Source organism: Drosophila gunungcola, assembly GCF_025200985.1.
Source record: "Drosophila gunungcola strain Sukarami chromosome X unlocalized genomic scaffold, Dgunungcola_SK_2 000036F, whole genome shotgun sequence".
Lineage (NCBI taxonomy): Eukaryota > Metazoa > Arthropoda > Insecta > Diptera > Drosophilidae > Drosophila > Drosophila gunungcola.
Genome location: NW_026453188.1, coordinates 593045 through 612017, shown reverse-complemented (window position 1 = coordinate 612017; position 18973 = coordinate 593045). Strand labels below are relative to the sequence as shown.

General features: G+C 41.6%; 1 protein-coding gene across 3 annotated transcripts in view; it reads right to left on the bottom strand.

Annotated features, from left to right (window-relative positions):
* LOC128260692 (AF4/FMR2 family member lilli) overlaps positions 1–18973 on the bottom strand; it is a 50381-nt gene that overhangs the window by 13319 nt on the left and 18089 nt on the right. The window contains exon 2 of one of the 3 annotated variants that reach the window (XM_052993877.1): positions 12229–12351. The exons of 1 other annotated variant lie outside the window; for it this stretch is intronic. In XM_052993877.1, the coding sequence (XP_052849837.1) occupies positions 12229–12351 (123 nt within the window). Of the gene's footprint in view, positions 1–1904; positions 2998–12228; positions 12352–18973 lie in introns of those variants that run through there. One more of the 3 variants, XM_052993878.1, reaches the window with a different exon arrangement.

The following is an 18973-nucleotide window of genomic DNA, read 5'->3' as shown; positions in this document are numbered from 1 at the left end:
GCCTTCGCAAAGTGTTTTAGCATACAAAAATTTGGTTTTATTTGCCTACTGGCCCCTCCCTGAAATAGTCCCCCATTTTCTGAGGGTTGGTGTTGGTGCTTTGTTGTGGGAGGGTGGCGGTAAAAAAGCGAGGAAAAGAAGCGGTTAGCCAAAAGCTAGCGCTTGCCTGCTGATAACACCCGCATATGGCGGCAAGGTAAGCGACTGGATATCTGGACAAACAAATGAGCAAACAAATGGAACCCCGACCGGAGACTACAGACCACGGACCACAGACCAGAGAGTACAGACCACAGAGTACAGAGCACAGAGCACAGGGTACAGAGCACAGACCCGTAGACGGACGATTCGAATGCCGCCAGGTTGAGTGAATGAGCCATATGCAAATATGGTCGAGGCCTGGAATCGGGCATTAACATATAGTCCACGTGTGCCTCTGTCTGTGTGTTAAGGCTGGACACACATGGCGACTGATAAGGCCAAAGGAAATGGGCACAAGGCGTGTGTTCAACGAAAAGAAGAGCATTCAACCTAAAGGGCACACAAACATATATCTATACATATATATATATATATATATATATATATATATAGAAATTAACCCAAAAGCCAGGTGAAAACTTAAATAAATACTTTACTTGTAGTCTTAATAGGTTTCAAATGTCTGAACCTTTTCCTTGAAATTTATTTTAAGAAATTAAGGCCCAGTTAATGCCACATTAAACAAATTAGATTAGGCGGTAAACTAATAAAAATAATTAGAACAAAATAGTATTGATTGCTTAAAGACGTTGGTGTGGGTTCATATTAAATAAATACAATTATCAAATAAATTAAATTAGATAGATTAAACTGGTATGAAATTAATGAACAACTATATCTAGTTGTAAATGCAACTGTACTTCCGGTTGTCTAAAATCCAATTGGTCTTTTGAAGTTGTGCGTTGTTTGAACATCCGTTTGTAATCGAAATGTAAGTTTAAGGTGGACCGCACTATTTGCCCAGAGCCAATGAATGTTCCCATTGTTTTTCCCCGCTCACTTCTTTTGATAAGACATGTGTGGCTTGTAAGTTTTACTTTTCATTTTCAGGCCGTTGTTTTTTTCTTATTTTTTTGTCGCTAAAATATTTGTATTTGTATTGTGAGCAAGGTGCAGAGAAGCGATATAGAGAAGTTTGTTTTATTTCCCAAAAGTCAACGACAGCCACGACGGACATATGTAAATATAGCTGCGATCCATATAGGTAGGTAAGTAGGTTGCCCCCTCTCTTTATGGAGTCTATACTCCCTATACCCCTAAATACAAATGTGTGTTTGTGTGTGTGTTCGTGGGTGCGGGCGTTGGCTTATTGCCGTTGTTATTGTTGTTTTGGTTGTTCTGGTTGTTCTGGTTGTTGCTGTTGTCTTCCCAGTACAACTCGCTTATCAAAAATTGTCCGCACATTTGCCTGTGTTTTGTATCTATTTGGGGGACAAAACAGAACGACAACGGCAAATGATTAAAGAGACACCCATGAAAACCATGGAGAAAAGAAGTACCGCACCAGAACAGGAAGAGCTGCTATAGGAATATCTGGGAAGTTCCAAGAAATGCTGCGGTTATCTCAGTCCAAGATACACGCGTCTGGGCAATTGCTTATTGGGAAATATTGGACATACTTCTAGTCCATGGGTTTATCAGGGGGTTTTTATTTTCCTGGTTGGCCAAATTGCCTCAAGAGATTTTGAAATCAGCTCAATATATTGTAGAAATATTTTGGTTCCCTTTAAAAATTGTAGTAAACTAACTACCTAACTTGAAATATCTGAAGAAAATCCATTGAATCAAGTTTTGGTCGAAGATTGCTTATGGCCACTTAACACCCACGATTATAAAGGGTTTCTTTTGGTTGTCAAACTTACGGCTCAGCGAACGGAATCCATGATCCTCACTGATCGACAGCATTTTGTTGTACATCTTGAGTTTTGTGTAAAAAAAAATAGTTTGGGGTTTTGTGTGTGTTTTTTTTTTTTGGTTTTGGATTAATGTTTGGTAAACTTAACACATCACAAGTTTTTGTTCCTTTTTGTGGGGGTTTTGGGTTTAAAAAAAATTGTTTTTGTAAAAAAAAAGGCGAAAGGCACAAGAAGATTGAAGTGACAGACACACACGATCGTAGGTAATCCAATTGTCCTGCGTGTGGTTGTCCCAGAATGTTTGTTTCTGTTTGTTTGTTTGTTTGTTTTTTGTATGTTTTAGCACTTTCACAAGACACGAATCGGTAAACGGTAACGGTAACGGTTGGGTATCGGTTGCGTATCGGTTAAACCGTTTCGAGTAGTTGTGGGGAATGCGATGTAATGGTAAATCGACGTGATTTTGCCGAAGGATCTGATCTGATCTGATGTGATGTGATGTGAGGTCGTGTGTAGTGTGTTGTTGACCCCTCGGAGGCTTCACGTGGACTGACAGCTAGTTGGCTTCCTGGGACGCTCGAGGGTCGACGGTCGTCTTCAGTCCTGCCGCTGAGGCTGTGCGGTCGCGGTTGCAGTCGACGTCGACCGAGGCAGCGGCAGTATTTTTTACTCACACACCGCTCATCTTTCCCTTTGACCCTCGAGGGTCGGGGCTAAAAAAAAAAAACCGTATGGAAAAAAAAACGTGTGTAGTCACCACTACACACACACATGCAGGGGTTGCTACGCTATCTCCCTCGCTCTCTTTCTCCCTCTCGCCCTTTCTCCCTCGCACATGTTCGAGTTGCGAGTGGACCAAAGGAAAAATGAGAATAAGGGGGATGAATTCATCTGCGGACGGCTGTCCGTCGCTGCCTGCGTCGACGTCGCCAGAGGCAGCGACGGCGACAGCGACTGCTCCCCCCCGAAACCCCCCACCTCTATAAGAAAATCTCTCCTCACATGGGAAATGGGAAATGGAAAAACGACGACTGTCCGCCGCTAATCGCTGCCCAAATTGAGTTGTTAGGCAGCAAAGGGGTTAACATTTGGAAAGAAGGAGTGAAACTATAACTATGTCACGGACGTTAAGAGGGGATTGGGAGGGGGGTAGATAGAGCGAACGAGTTAGATACCAGCTAGCAGTTGACCAATGGCAGGGTTCGGTTTCGCCATGCAAAGGGTCCTAACTAAAACGATTAAGCTTGTTTTACCACAATTATATCTCAAGATATACAAGGAAAACTATTTTACTATTCTATAATAATAAACACAACTTGAGAACAGTAAATTGACGAGGGATCCTAACTAAAGACTTTTAAAGATACCCCCAGATAACTTTTTAAAGTGAATTGTTTATACAATTATATTTTATCTTATCATCATATAACATTTTATATCCCTAAGCTCTGTAATAATTACCACAAAGTTATTTTTTAAGTCAGGGACGAACTATAAATATGTTTAACACGAAAAACATTTCTTATCTATTATGAACGCTTTATTCTTATTGGTAAAAATTTTCTTCCGCTATTTTCAATGCTGCTATAATTTTTTAATGTTTTTATTTTTGTATCCTTTAATCGAGGTTTTTAAGTAAGATCGAAGCGCATGGGTAGGCTTTTTTATAGCTCTTTTTCTAAAGTTGTGCTTAATTTGTATTTCAAGGAAACAAAAAAAAATTCAATTTTAAGGGGTTTACTATTATATGGTGTTAGTTTTAACTAGATTTTAGTTTTGGGAGATGATGTTTGGCAGACTGAGTTCGTTTACGAATAGGGATCATGTGCAGCAAGGGAGATGCCTGAGTGTTCTGTTTCAGTTCAGTGAGCTATTTATGGAGACAATGCTCCAAAGGTCCTGCCAGCATCGGAGTTCCTTGAACTCTCCCCGAATCTCAGTTTCTCTCTTTCGTTTTCTGAGACTCTCTAAAACTCTGTATCGCATATCCCGGCATGGGATGTGCGCAGTTCTCTGGGGAGTTCCCATCGCGGAAGCTGCGCAATAAGTGTGGCGACCAGCCCCGATCTCGCAATCCCCTTCCTTCGAAATACATCTAATAATAGAGAAATTCGGGGAACGGGATGGCGATGGAGATGGAGATGGACAGGCGGATGCGTAACATTTTCTAAGATTTTCGGTTCTTCTTCTGCCTCTCTGCTTAATCCTTTCCCTTTGTCGGGGGTAAACGATTTTTTTTGTTCCTCATGTGTGTTGTTTTTTGTTTTTTTTTTTTTACTATATTAAACCATACCATCGTATACCATGGGCATGCCATAACGAACCCTGTTTTTTTTTTTGCGCGCGCATTTAATTTTTTACCCCTCGGCGGCGCCTGCGCAGATGCGAGCTGCCTTGTAAAAGGATGCTGCTAATGTCCTGGAACGCTAAGAAGAAGAAAAAACTCGTCACTCGTCCTTTGTGCGCTTTAATCAAACGAAAATTGGGGTGGGGGAAAGAGGCCAGAGGGGAGGATACAGAGCACAGGACACAGGACATCCAGCCCGCGTCCTGTCGCCTTGCAATTATTTTTTATGCAATTTTTACCGATCGCCGCCTGCTTTCCTTAAAGTTTCCTTTTGTGTTTCTTTCGTTTTCCTTCGTGCCGCGGGGTAGTGTGATTTTTTTTCCAGCTCGGTCGGTCCTTTTTGCAACCCCCGAAGGATCTGCAGGGAGTTGCGAATTCTGTGAGTCCTGCGAGTCCAGGTAGCCGTGTGTGTGTGTGTAACGGCATTTTTTGTTCTATGCAAATTTTTTTTCCTTCCCCGATATTAATTTTTTATGCCCCTCGTGCGTGTCCTTATTGTTTTTTTTTTTCCACGTCCTCCCGATTTTTTACGTGTGTGTGTGTGCGCCTTGGGTTTCCTTTTTTTTCGTTGTTTTTTTTTTTTTGGGTGGTGGCCAAGATTTTCCCAAGATATGAATCGCGAGGGGTGTGGGGTGGCGTTTGTGTCACATGTGAGGCGGGCCAGGCAAAGGTTTTTTCTCCTGATTTAGATAGAGGGTCCTGGACCAGGACGAGGACAAGGAAGACACAGCCGGCGCAGCTTCGCATTGATTACCGTCGCTTTTTTAATTCAATTCAAACAATGATAAAAAGGAAGATGGTCTTGGGTTCCGTCGCGGGTCTCACCCTAAGACGGGCAATTGTCGTCTCCCCTCCGGTTACTTTGATTTTTTACCTTTACCTTTACCTATAACATTTTTTTTTTCATTTTGCTGTCATTCTTTCGGATAATTTTTCCTTGATATTCACGTTTTTCTGCCCCAGCTTCGGTTTAAATGAGCAAATCTCACTGGAAATGCATTCGTTTTTAACGGAAAATTTATGGCCCACAGGAAGGGTGACCGGTTTTCGGGGCTTTTTTTTTTGGATTCTTGGTTTTTTGGTTTTCTGGGTTGGCTGGTTCTTGCGTGTTGCAGATAGAAATCCTGCGGCAAGGACTCTCGATTTTTTAAGCAAAAAAGGCTTAGAATGAGTATGGAAATTTGATCGGTTTGTAACGGTTTCGTTGATGAATCAAGAAAGAGGAGTTTTAAAGAAAAGCTAACGAAGCATGTTTTTAAATTGACATATGAGTTCGAAAAGAAAACTTGTTTTTTTTTTTTTGTGTCTCACGAAATTTGAAAATTTTCTTTGAAACATTTTTTGTAACCATAATATTTTTTGAAAAATTTTTTGTGAGCTTATTTTTTTCCACTAAGCTGCCTAACTTGAATTTCTCGTTTCAAAATAGCTATTTTCATAGTTTATTTAATAACGAATTTTTACTTTAAGTTTTTATCAAATGTCTATTCCAAAAACCATTTCAATTATTATTTTTATTATTGGTTTTTTTTTTTAAAACCAACATTTTCGTTTGAAACTTGCAATTTTCTTATTGACAACATAATTTAGATTCCCAGAAAAACTTGCACTTTCTTGTGCCCAAAAACCAGTTCCACATTGATCAGTTTTTGGGTGCAACCGTTCGCTATCTTTTTAGGAGCATCGCATTCTTGACCCTCAACCTGCTGGTGTCCTCGTTGAGAAACTCGCAGGATTCCTTTGTTTATGTGATTGGATTTGTCATCTTCACGACGCATCGTGTCGGTCGGTCAAATCAATCAGTTACCCGGGATCTCCGCCTAGATATTTTCCAATATTTTCAAACCTTTGTTTGTGGAAACGGTTGAGTGGCCCTGGGAGACAGTTTGCTAATTCCCAAAAATAAGGTGAAACACGTCACTCTGCATAATGGCCCGCTGCCCGAAAGGTGAAAGAGGGAAAGAAACTCCGAAATTATGATTATTTTTGTCCCAGTGACAATTATTGTTCGAGGTGCTCCTTTCACGATCATCACGATGATGATGAAATGTTGTCGGCGGACGTGGACACAGGTCGCTTTTCGGTCCCAAAAGACCGCTCTCAGACCCACACACACATGCTACATGCGATACGGTTGCTGTACGGTGTATATGGTGTATATCAGATACAAAACACGCAGCGTTACAGATACAGATACGGATACAAAGATACAAAGGCGCTGCCCAGATGCGAATGCCGAGATATGAAAAAGTTGCGGGGGCGAGGGACAAAGCCACTAAATAGCTGCACGTTGGACAACATCGCATCTTGGACATGCCAAACGATCGGCGGAGGTGGAGTTGGAGGTGGAGTTGGAGGTGGAGGAACTGGAACTTGGGACCTGGGACTAAGGGGTTTCTCTGGGGAGCAGCGTCATCATTGACACGCAGATTGTGCAACTACAAAGGCGCATTTCAGGCCAACAAATGTCCAACGTCCAAGCCGAAAGTACACAGGCGAAAACATATACAAATTATCAAACACAAATTGGTGTTATATTTATTTAATTACGAGCGAAAACATACAAAACTATACAAAATTACCAAATACAAATTAGTATTATATTTATTTAATTAACTAACTAACATATGCTTTATATATTATCAAATCAAATTTGTAAATACTTTATGACATATAAAGTACCTCAAAAATATTGACCATTTGTGTTTATTTTAATAAAATTAAGACTTGGTGACCAACAAAAATCTTTTCATTTAGCAAAACAATCTTTAACTTTCACTATATAGAGTAAAATCAATGAAAATCAATTTAAATGATTTTTTTTCTTCTCCCCAACATTATTGATTTTTTCTCTCTGTAAACGCACACTTGGAAAACTTTCCTCGCTGACTTCGCTTTTGTGTGTGGCAGGTAATGAAAATAGGAAAATAAGCTGAGCGGCGAGCGTATGACGACAATTACTCAAGTGACATCTCCATCAGCGAACGGAGATCTCTTTTGGCCGCCGGACGTGGACGTGCCCATCTTTTGGCCTCGACTTTGGGACCTGGTCAAAAGGGGTCTTAACTGAATGGTTGATGTTGCTGCCGTAGGTGTTGTAGTTGCCATTGCCGTAGCCGTTGCCGTTGCCATAGCCATTGCCATTGCCCCATTTCGGATTTACAGACTGAACCTGAACCGCAGCCTCAATGCGGCTGTTCCCACTGTACGTGTCTCGCATACTGAACAAACATATATATTAATATATATGTATATATAGAAAGAAATATCCCCACCCGAAAGCGGCAACCAAAAGCCTCAGAAACGAGGAATGCGGTGGCTATATGCCAAGGCGAATGGTCCACAAAATCGATATTTATGGAGTAATCAAAGACTTCGATTTATGCGATGTCTCAAAGTCAGCCCAAGTTGGTAAGTTTGTATTGCAGCAATGGAACGCAACCCTAATGTGGATGGGCTATAAGTTTTATTTGTGTTTTTAGAAACGGAAAATCCAAGAACGTCCATGGAAAAAAAATAGTCTACTTAAAGCAACTAATGATAAATTAAAATACAGTTTTCTTTAATTTGATCTAGGCGTATAAAAGCAACTCAACGGTAGTTTTATTAATTAGATAGAATAGTCAAAAAATTAAAAAAAAATAGAGAATAACCTTATGATTAGATTCCAATAACACAAATTGAAAAGTAGAACATCTGGAAGTCTTTTGAGGTCCTGTTCGTCGCATCCTTTATCCCATTGCCGCATCTCTTAATGGACTAATGGGCGTGTCATTGCCCAAAACACCCACAAATATCCTTCGCTCAACGAGATGATTTATCCGCAATAAAATCGAGCACAACAGGAGTAAATGTTTTCTGTATAAACACAGGCCCACAAATGATGTGCAAACGGCGGCAACCTGGCGAGTTGCTGACCATTTCGGGATTGTCCTGGCAGGACAATAGCGGCAGAATAACAGGACAACGCCCACAGTAGCAATAGCGGTGCGTTTGGACCACAGATGGATATATTCAGGAGTATACGTATATTGTCGGAATGATGTGTCCACCAGTCACAACAACAGGCACGCACACACAGTCGTAATCATAAATAAATTGTACAGCGTTAAGACCACACTGCGGCCGTCATCAAACTGGAAAAGCCGACAGGCAGTAGAGGGTTAAGGCAGGACCCAGTGGGATATTCCCAGGACAAGTGGCGCCTCAGCAAGCAAATTCATACTTTGTTTGCGCTTAACTAAAATCTAAGCTTAGCTAAGTGATTGAAATCTATAACAACAAGAGTAATGCAAGTTAACAAAATCTGGAGAGGAGTTTTTTGTTTTATTTATTAGACAAGTTTTTAAATTTTAGCAGTTTAAAACCAATTCAATAAAAATTAATTCCATCTATAGAAATATAAACTTCTAGCCAAACACAATTTAGATATAAAAAATTTAAACAGCTCATCAAATCCATATTTAAAGCCAACGTTTGTAATTGTTTTGGATTCAATATAAACCCTTTAAAATCTCCACAAACTCCAAGCCGACATCATTAATCAAATTATTTGCAACCGATAATCGACTATAGATCGAGTGCAACGGCATATCGAATTGCCTGGCCGATCTGATGCATTATTATGTAGAGTTCGAAAATGCGGGCACTGCACACCAAAGGGTTAAACCGAATCGCACTCCACAAATTATCTAAGCTAATTTCGTTTTACAATTTAATTAGTTTGAATTTCCACATGTCCCGCATATGACCGAATTTATTAGCAACGGGCTGCGCATGCGTCTCTCCCCCTTATTTGTTTTTTTTTTTTTTTTTTTGGTTTTTGGTTTTGGCTTCGCTCTGGGTTTTCAGTGTTTTTGGGCTTGGCCGAAGGTCCGGGGCCTTATCGCCGTCTCCGGCTGGATGATTCAGTCAAGGTAAGGCCCGCAATTGGGTCAGGGAGCCACAAAACTGGGCCCCAAAAAAAAAAAAAGAAATGTACTTATACAAACCCAGAAACGAAAAGAAAAAAAAAAACAAAAAACAGACTATTGTCATGCGTGAGTGGGGCGTACTCACTTCCGGCCTTAATTTTTTTTAACTTATATTTCACGGCTGATCAGCCAGGAAAGTTCGCTCTATAAGGTGCTAATAAAATGAAACAAAATAATAATAATTTCTTAGAATATTCGGAAGTTGGACTCGACAATTCTTTTCTAAAGCCACAATGTAGTCTCTACAATAATCTCAAAATGATCGAAAAACTGTCTTCTTGGTTGAGAAACGAATTTGTCTGTCTTAATTGTCGTCTGGCCAATGGGATTGGTTTATTCAGCATCGGTGCCTTTATGTTGACCCAATCGAAGAAGTGCCCTAAACGTCTTGATAATTATGGAGTCAAAGGCTTGGCCACAGCCTTTGAATTATTTGGAGGCAGGAACCAAAGAATCTGGAAATCCAGACTTTAAAGACCATGAATGATCTTAAGTTCTTTGACAGACGTTAATTGAATTTGATTTTTTAAATAGCTATTTTTCCAAAATTGTTATGTAAATATTGGTTTAAAATTTTAAAGAACTTAAGATGTTTTTCTTGCTATTTAGATAACTACTATTATTTTGAACACGGCTGTGTGTGTGTGTGTGTGGGAGAAGAAAGAGCGCAGGCTTGTCTAAATTTGGCATTAATTGCTTGGAAAATGTCGCTCTGCCTGGAAAAAAGGGGCGGCGAGTGGGTGGTGGGTGGTGGGTGGTGGGGGTGCCCAGGTGGGGGGCAAAAGTGGGGAGGCTGTGCTGCTCGTGCAGCTTGCCAGTTGCAATTCCAGGTTGCCAGCCAGCGTCTTCTCCGTCTCTTCTTGAGGACAATAAAAGTTCGTGAGAACTTGATGCTTATCGAACTGAACTTGCAGGCAGAAAATGCCGCAGTGGGCAGCGGGATCCAGTCGGAAAATTGGCCAGGAAAATGGCCGGGAAAAGGGGGACAGGGGGACAGGGTGCTTTGATTAGCCTGAAATGGATCAAAATCAGACACCGATGCTCGCTTGCAGAATTTCCCACAGTCGCCAACAGCCAGCAGCTGGCCCTTTCCTTTATATATTTTTTTTGTCGCCAAAAACCCATGATGAACCCCTCCGCTATTTTGCACTATTTTTGCACACCTCTACCTCTTTCTCGTGACAGTTTGAGTCCTGTATAAAGGTACGTGTACTCCTTAATCCTTTTTCTCACGCACCAAAAAACATTCAATAAAAAGAGAGCCCAGAGGTTCTCAAGCATCTTTCGATCGATGACACGTCGCAAATATTGGACAGCCTGCAAAATGCGCACTCATTGTCCTGGCGATTTTGCTACAACTGCCCCTGTCCCGAATTCGGGATTCTGAACTGAGTGATTCTGAATTCTGAGTCCTGGGCCCTCGTTTCGTGCTCCCTTGCCTTCCTTTCAGGTAGCGGGCTATCATAATGATCGTGGCTGCATATGCATCTGCATCCTCATCGATCGACAATGGCCACAAATCCGAATCACGATCAATTCAATTACCAACTCCCCAAGCAGGACGATCTTGCAGGATCTGCGCAGGATCGCAAGAGGAGCCACGTCACCTGCTCGTCTTTCCCATGACAAATACTGCCAGCATTTTGTTGGGTTCTACTTTTGCAACTTTTTCGCTATTCGCGGACTGTCTGCACTGACAAAAAAAAAAAGGGTTTTAATATTAAAATTTAACTAAATTAAAATCAAACAATTTAGGTGAGTTTAATGTTTATATCTTATTGAGACAATTAGAGTCTAATTCTTTAAATGGAGAGCCATTGACTAAAATCAAAATGTTCAAGTTAAAAAACGAAGAGCGGAATGAAGAGTTTTATATTTGATATAGATCCCTAAACGATCATTTAAAAGTTAACTTAATATTTTGTAACAACCAATTACATAGGCAATTTTAAAAATTTTCTTTCCCAAAGATTTATCTTTCCTCTTCTTGGAGGTTACAAAGATTTTCTTTCCATGTAGGGGCTAATCAAGTGGCAGCAGTCCTACGCGAAGGACATTGTCCCAGGATCTTTTCGCATTTCCACCGGCGCTGCTTTGTCTGCGTCTTTTCTGCTTTTCTGCTGAAACATGAAGCGGCCAACAAGTGTTTTGGGCCTCAGGATGCCGGACCCCGAATTCCGAACACAGAGAATTTGGAACCCAGAATCCAGCCTACAGGACTCAAAACCCCCGACCCCGGGACACAGGACTCCTGCATATGCGCTTAGTGTAATGGGATAAGCTGAAGGCCCGCTCTTTATTTTATTCTATTTTATTTTATTTCCCTTCCCGTCTTGCAAGTGCGCGATAATGAAATTTTATACTTGTTCCTGCCTCTGGGCACTTCGATGGTACTTTGCTGGGAAATTGTGGGAAAATCTTTGTTAATCCCCGCCTGATGAATTGTTCGATAGATTGCAGGTGCAGCCCCATTGTTCGATCGCAAAACGAGATCGGTTCGCTGGTGTGAGGGCTAAGCCGGGGTTTCTGGTCTCGATTTGCACAATTACGATCGGCGATCAGAGATCTGCGATCAGCGATCTGCGATCGAGGATCTCCGTTGGATCGGTGGGGAAAATGAATTTCGTTTTTCTATTGTAAGCACATTTTCTTAAATTATAAGTTTAAAAAAGCATAATCCATACCATTTTAAAGAGAAATTCAATCGTAAACAAAATCAATTCTTTGAAATCTAAATTGTAATTGCTTAGTTTAAAAAAACAATTCAATTTGAATTAAATTAAAGAAATGTTTATCGTTGCTTTTAAACTTAAAGATGTTTACCCAAATAACTTATTTCTCAAAGAACTACACCTAAGTTCGTACAGTGAAATCTAGTCTATTCCAAAATGGATATCCACAACCACAGCGTATAATTGCCATGGAAAAGTATCCCCTGAGTTTGTTCAATTGATTTCTGTTCCCCGGTGTTTAAATCACTGCCAATTAGATGCAGTTGCTCATTACTCACTGGTTGCTTTGGCTCTTGGACCGATCATGTGGCATGGGAACATTTGGCGGACGCACAATGTGGTGCAAGTGGTGCTGGTGGTGCCAGTGGTACCAGTGGTGCTGCCATTACCGTTAGACTCACCTGCAAAGAGAAAAGCCGAGCATAAATTATTAATTAAGAAGTGGGGGAAGTATTCCTACAACACTGGCAGATTCCAGTGCAAATAAATTAGTGAAGAGGTGGGAACTGCCACGTGTGGTGCACGCAAGAACCGTTCTTTTACCCACCAAAACAACTCCAACAGCACCATAAACACCATAAACACCAGAAACAACAACAACACCAACAACACCAACACCAACAACCACAACAGCAACAACAACAACTGGTGACCAGTAATGACCTCTGGAGTAAAGGGCCGCCACCGATTCCATGTGAATGCCAAATGCGGAATCTTTTCACACTGCACATGGGTTGGGAAGACAAAAGAAGTTCGCATAACTGGAATTAAAGCAGCGCCAGCGGTAAACAGTAGTGCTAAATGGGCCAAGAAGAGGGCCTCCTCCTCCGCGGATCCTCGCATGCAATCGAAGTGGACAACCCACTCCAAAGCCCAAGTCAGTCACCCCAAAAACGAAAATAAAAAGCAGAAAACAGGCTGAAGAAATAGAGGAGCTGGCTGTGGAGCCTCATCAGCGGAGACAATGGTGGGAATATTCTCATATTAAGAAATCGCGCGATCTTCAGCGCCAGATGTGTCCGTGTCCGTAAGTGTGTGTTTGTATTTAGTGCAACGCCAGGTCAGTACACCACCCAACCGCCCAGCCACCCACTACCTTCTCCCACTTGCAAACCTAGGCTCAGGCACAAGCACAGGCACAGCCAGCTTCCCCGCAGCAACAAGCAGCTTGCAACTGCAGCAGCAGCAGCACCAGCAGCAGCAGCAACTTGCAACAGCAGCAACTGCAACTGCAATGTTCATGGCAAATTCGCAACGTGTCGTGGTCGTGTCTTTGTTGTCATGTCCGAGAGTGTAACAAAGACCTCGACGAAGTGCCCCGCCCACTCTCTGCCCCATCCCCCCCTGCCTCCCTTTCCCCCTCACCCTCCCACTCGCCCAAAAACGCCCCCGCCAAAGTAGCGCGAATAAACATTCAAGCGGCAGCAACAACAATAATTGCATTACACATAAAAATAAATTGTAATGAACTAAAGGAAGAGACTGCTGCACAAGAAGAAGTAGCCAATGTGAAAATCGATGCGGAAGCAGCAACACAGAAAGGGCACTGCAGCAACATCAAAAGCAGCAGCAGCAGCAACAACAGCAGCAGCAACACATTTACCCTTGCTACTTTGTTTCACTCTTTCGGCTGAGGAATTTCTTCCAATTCGTCTAACTGTAATTTTGTGCCGCGCTCTCTACCTGTTTTAAATATATTTAAATAACACGCCATCAACATGAGCTACAGCAGCAACAACAGCAGCAACAACAGCAGCAACAACAGCAGCAACAAAAGCAGCAACAATATATCACATATTGTCAGAGGTTTTAGAAGCGGGAAAAACTACAGGATATTTTAGAAAAACTAAGGGTTAAGTGATAAACAACATTTTTATAGAATTTATTTTAAAATAGAATTGTTTACAGAATTAAACCAAAATGTACAGCAATATTCACAAGAACTTTTCTAAGCAAAGGAGTTATTAAATGTGGCAAGGCTTTTAAAACTCAAGAATTAAATTAAATTAAATTAAATTCAACTTTTAATGTACCTAATTTAAGGGTAAATATTTACTAAGAGCCAAAAGCTTTAAGTTGTTTAAATATTTTTGTTTATTTTATCCATATAAAATCAAACTTTTTGGGTTTCCATTTCCAGATTAAGGACCAAAACCTGTCCGATTCATAAAGTTGTCGTGGCGAATAAGAAGTCCTTGCTCACACTTAAACACACGGGCAACGGGCAACGTGCAACACATGTGCCTTTGCATATGTATTTGTTTGTTGGACAATTAATTAGCCATGATTCTCACGACCTCAAATTAAGAGAAAAGCCATAACAAATACTAAATGGAAACGGCAGCAACATTAGCAGCCGCAGCAGCAGCAATTGCTGGCACAGCAGCAACATCAAGAGCACAGCAGCAACATTGAAACGGACAATGGACAACGGACAATGCAATGGCCCTAAGAGCTGGCTTCCAAGACGATTTGGGGACGAGTTGCAAGTCGCTGGTTGCCAGTTGCAAGTTGCCAGTTGCCAGTTGATAGTTGCTAGTTGCTGGTTGCTGGTGGCAAGCGCCAGGCATTCGAGATTTTTTGGGGAATGTCAAGCGGCCTTTTGGAGGCGGCGTTGGTGGAGAGTTCGTCGAGAGCATGTTGCTAGATCTGATTTAAGGCGAAATTAGGAATAATGGCTATGGCCTGCACATGACAAACACACATATATACACTGAGCGAAAAAAGGGGGGAGGTCAGGGGATGGGTAAAAGGGAGGCGTTGACAGGCAGCAAATGCGAACAAGACAGCGGTTTTTTCTTATTCTGTTTTTGGTTTTGGTTACCCAGTCGAAGAGAAAAAGAAATTATCTCACGGATAATCCGAACAACACGTTCAAACTTTTTTCCACCAGCTTTTCCTCTCTTTTCATCTGCTTTTCGTTTCGTTTGCTGGCTTTTCTTCTCGGGCTGCCGTTTCTCGAGCGGATTCCGCCGTGGGTGGAAATTGGAGGACAGAGACTGGGGATGGAGGGGGATCAGGGTGGGCAGGTGATGGGGTCTCACCCTTTTGGAACGGCCGAAGGCATTGACAGTGCGGGGGCGCCTCGAAAATCCGGCTGAAACAATGGCAAACTCAACTCAAATGCACCTGACGGTTGCTCTGTCCAGGCGGCAAAGCAGACCGCGGCAGCAGCACACTGAGTGAAAATGTGAACGAAAACAAATTAAGAAATTAATTAAATTTCTAGGTTTAAGGAACATTATATCCAGAATTTTTTGTTTCTAATTTAAACATGCGTTTTTAATAGGGACTCTTGTATTTTTTAAAACAACCTACAACATGATTGGGAATTAAATTTAGTATGCCCTAGACAATGTATGACAAACTGCATAAAAACTGTGAAAAACTCGTTTGGTATAATACAACTTTTTGAAGCCATAACTTTAACGTTTGGGTTTTTTAATGATTTTTAGTATTAAAGATTTTTACAGGAAAAGCTGGAATATTTAGACAATTTAAAAATATTTTAAAGATGTTAATTTAACAGATTAAATATCGATTTGGTGCAAAGAATTTTTAATTTGTAATATTTGAGACAAACTTGGGCACATTAGTAAGTTAATGCAGAAAAAAAAAACCATAACATCGGTTTGAAATACAATAAATATTTTAAAGCTGAATATAATTAAATAGACTTTATTTTTCAGTGGGCATACTGGAAAGTGTTTGGATGTCAGATCGGGCTCTGTGGTTGGTCGTCGCTCATTGTTGTTGCAGAAAGCCATTTCGTATTTGCTTAGTTGCGCTGAGAGAAAGGGTAACAGATTCCCACAGTCGCGAGACAACGGTACTCGGTGCTTGCTGCTCGGCCAGCAGCAACATCTCCAGCCAGCCCAAGAGCAACATCTAGCCAGCAGCAGCAGCAGCAGCAGCAGCAACAGCAGCAGCAGCAACAGCGGCAGCAGCAGCAGCAACAACCAGCCGTTGACAACTCGCAGGCCATTGTGGCCATGAATGAAAAGAAGCCAGAGTGTTTTTCTTTCTGTATCTGTAGTTTTCCTCCTTTTTTTTTTTTTTTGTTTGGCTCGCTGATTGATGAATGTCAGCCGAAAGTGTGAGGGCAGGGCAGGTGTCATGGGAACCTGTCGGGGTGGAAAAGGGGACCGCTGAAGGTCACCCAACGTGAGAATCGAAAATGTGGCACACTCTCCCGCATCTTTAGTGTTTGCTTAGCTTCTGGCCAAACTCTTTTGGGCTGAGAGCTGAGGGGCTCCACTCGAAAACCTTCAATTCCTTCAATTCGAATTTCGAACGGCAGCAAACAATGGCCCAAGTGACGTGCGACCCACGACGAGCAACCTGCAACCTGCAACATGCCACGAGCAACATGCAACAGTTGCGGCACACTAACGGCGGATTGCGAACTTAAGCAGTCTAACCTACAAATCATAAAAATGAACAGAGACACCCGAAAAGGGAATAAATAAACAACTCACAAGTCAAATTCGCATGGATGCAAAGTTGAAAGTTGAAGTCGAAGAAGTCGAGTTGAAGTCAACACTTGAGCGGAAAGCCTTGTATCTGAAAGATACTCGTACTTGAAACGATGCGCACTCTGCTCCGCGTGATCGACCGTCTGTCGAATGTGCCTTACAAACTGGCGGACAAACTTACGGACAAGCAGACAAGCGGACAAACTTACGGACAAGCGGACAAGCGGACAAACTGGCGAACAGAGCGACCTAGGTGCCAGCCATAGGGCATCCATATGGATGAGCTGTTTGTATTACGTTTGAAAGTCATGTTGCAGATACTTTTCGTATATCTGCATATCTGCGGGCACCTGCTTGCCACCCGCCGACGTTGATGTTGCTGTTGTTGCTGCTGCGATGTTGCTGTTGCTGCTGCGATGTTGCTATTGCTGCTGCAATGTTGCTTTTGCTGCCGCAACGTTGCCGTTACCATCGCCGCTGTCGTCACTTGCATATCAATGTGGCCGAAAATAAAATGTGACGTCTTGAGCTGCACGATTAAAAGACTGCAGCATGAGCAAAAGGCTCAAGTGCAGATACAACCCGGATTCAGATTCAGATTCAGATGCATCTAAGAGTCGCCCAGTGCGTCGCTTGTCGGCCTGTGACGCAATGCAAGACGGGACTGCATTATAGAGTAAACAAAGCAGCGATCAGGACACTGCGAGAAAATGTTCCCAGTGGCTAAATATGTATATCAAAATCAAGCCTAGCCTAGAAATGTAAACATCTTAACATTTTTTATGTTAGTAGAATTGCAGATACATAGTTTTTCTGCAAGAACTTAAAGTTTCCTATGTTCTAAAAAGCGCACTTTTTGCAACAATTTTTGGTCATTCACAATATAAAAAAAAAATATAGCTCAGTTGAAAAAGTAATAATACATTTATTTTTAATTTTAAATCGTTATCTCGGTAAGCTAAACGAAGGTTTAAATTATACTTTAAGCTTAAGTAGTAGTGATATTATAAGTTTTTTCCGCAGTGCCCCATAAACTGGCAGATTGCTTGTGGTAACATTGAAAGTGCAGCGTCGATGGCGTCGTGTTAGTTTAGTTTGTTGTTTCGGTTTTGTCTGCTGTGCTCTCTGCCTCTGCCATGGGTCTCCTCTATTTTATTTTATTTTTTATCTTATTTTTACCCAGTGCCATTTGCTATTTGTGCTTGGGCTTAGGTCCATACGCCAGGTCCATCCGACGACTCTTGCCGTCTGCGGTCGTCGGCAATTGAATTCATTGAATGCCCGACTTGAGAGTCAACCGCAGAGGCAATAGTTACAATAGCAATAACAACAGCAACATCAACAGCAACAGCAACAGCAACAGCCAGCACTGCGAAACATCAACCGATGTTGAACAGACCAAAAGCTGAGCCTGAGCCCCCTGGTCGCGGTTACTTTTGCAATTTGTATTAAGGATTTGCAGCTGAATGGGGCAGGGACAGCAAATAGGGACACGTCTGCGGTCTGGACGAACATAGCGCATTTAACTAAGTCCTCCCCGCGTCTCTCCTCGTCCCTTCACTGTGCCGCCAATCCAATTTTCGGCTGAGCATTGGCCACATTTGCATTTACATTTACACGCACTTGCCGCAAGTTGGACATGCCGCAGTCCACATACACACACACTGACACACACACACTGACACACACACACTGATACACCCACAGGACAATCAGGACAAAGAGTTGCCAGCTCATCCTCGCCGCGGGTATCAATCGGATTTGAGCTTTGAAATCGGCCAAAGGACAATAGCTCAAAATAGCAGGGTGAGTGGGTTAAGTCCTGCGGTCCATTGTGCACCGAAAAAGGCTTGAATTAGGCATGGCAGGGAATATAGCAGCATTCGATTAGACCCGGTAATCGATACACTATCTAGGGCTATACTTTTCACATCCATTCATTTATACTTTAAATTCATGACGCTTTCTTCCCGTTAAAAAGCCAGTCAATAAGTTTAAGGCCATCAAGGGGCATAAATGATAGACAGTTTTTAAAAATTCAGTTAATAACTTATCACTCTGCGTTCAAATGATCATAATCTGAGAAAAACATGTTACTTAATTTCACATTTTTGTTTAAAACATTGTAAAAATTAAATTTAAAATTTAGCAACACTAAATGAATTTTGTCTATTTTTTAATATTAATGTATTCTTGTAAAAAAAAAAGAAATATATATTTAAAAACAAGTTTTTAACAAAATATATTTTTATATAAAACGTATTTATTCCTAATTTATTTACAAGTATTGACTGAGTAACTCAACATAAATAATTGATTTTGTTACATGGATTTTCCAGCCTGACACGAATCGACTATTAAGCCAAATCGGCAATAATTTTTGGTCAACAATAAGCTGCCTACTGAATCAAGAATTTGTGGGGCTTTTAATTTGGCCTTGGTTATGGTTCTGGCCCACACAACTGATATTTGGCACATACTCGTATACTTTGCACATTTTGCACAAACTCCAAACGCACAAGCTTAACCCCTGACAGCCCCCATTTAC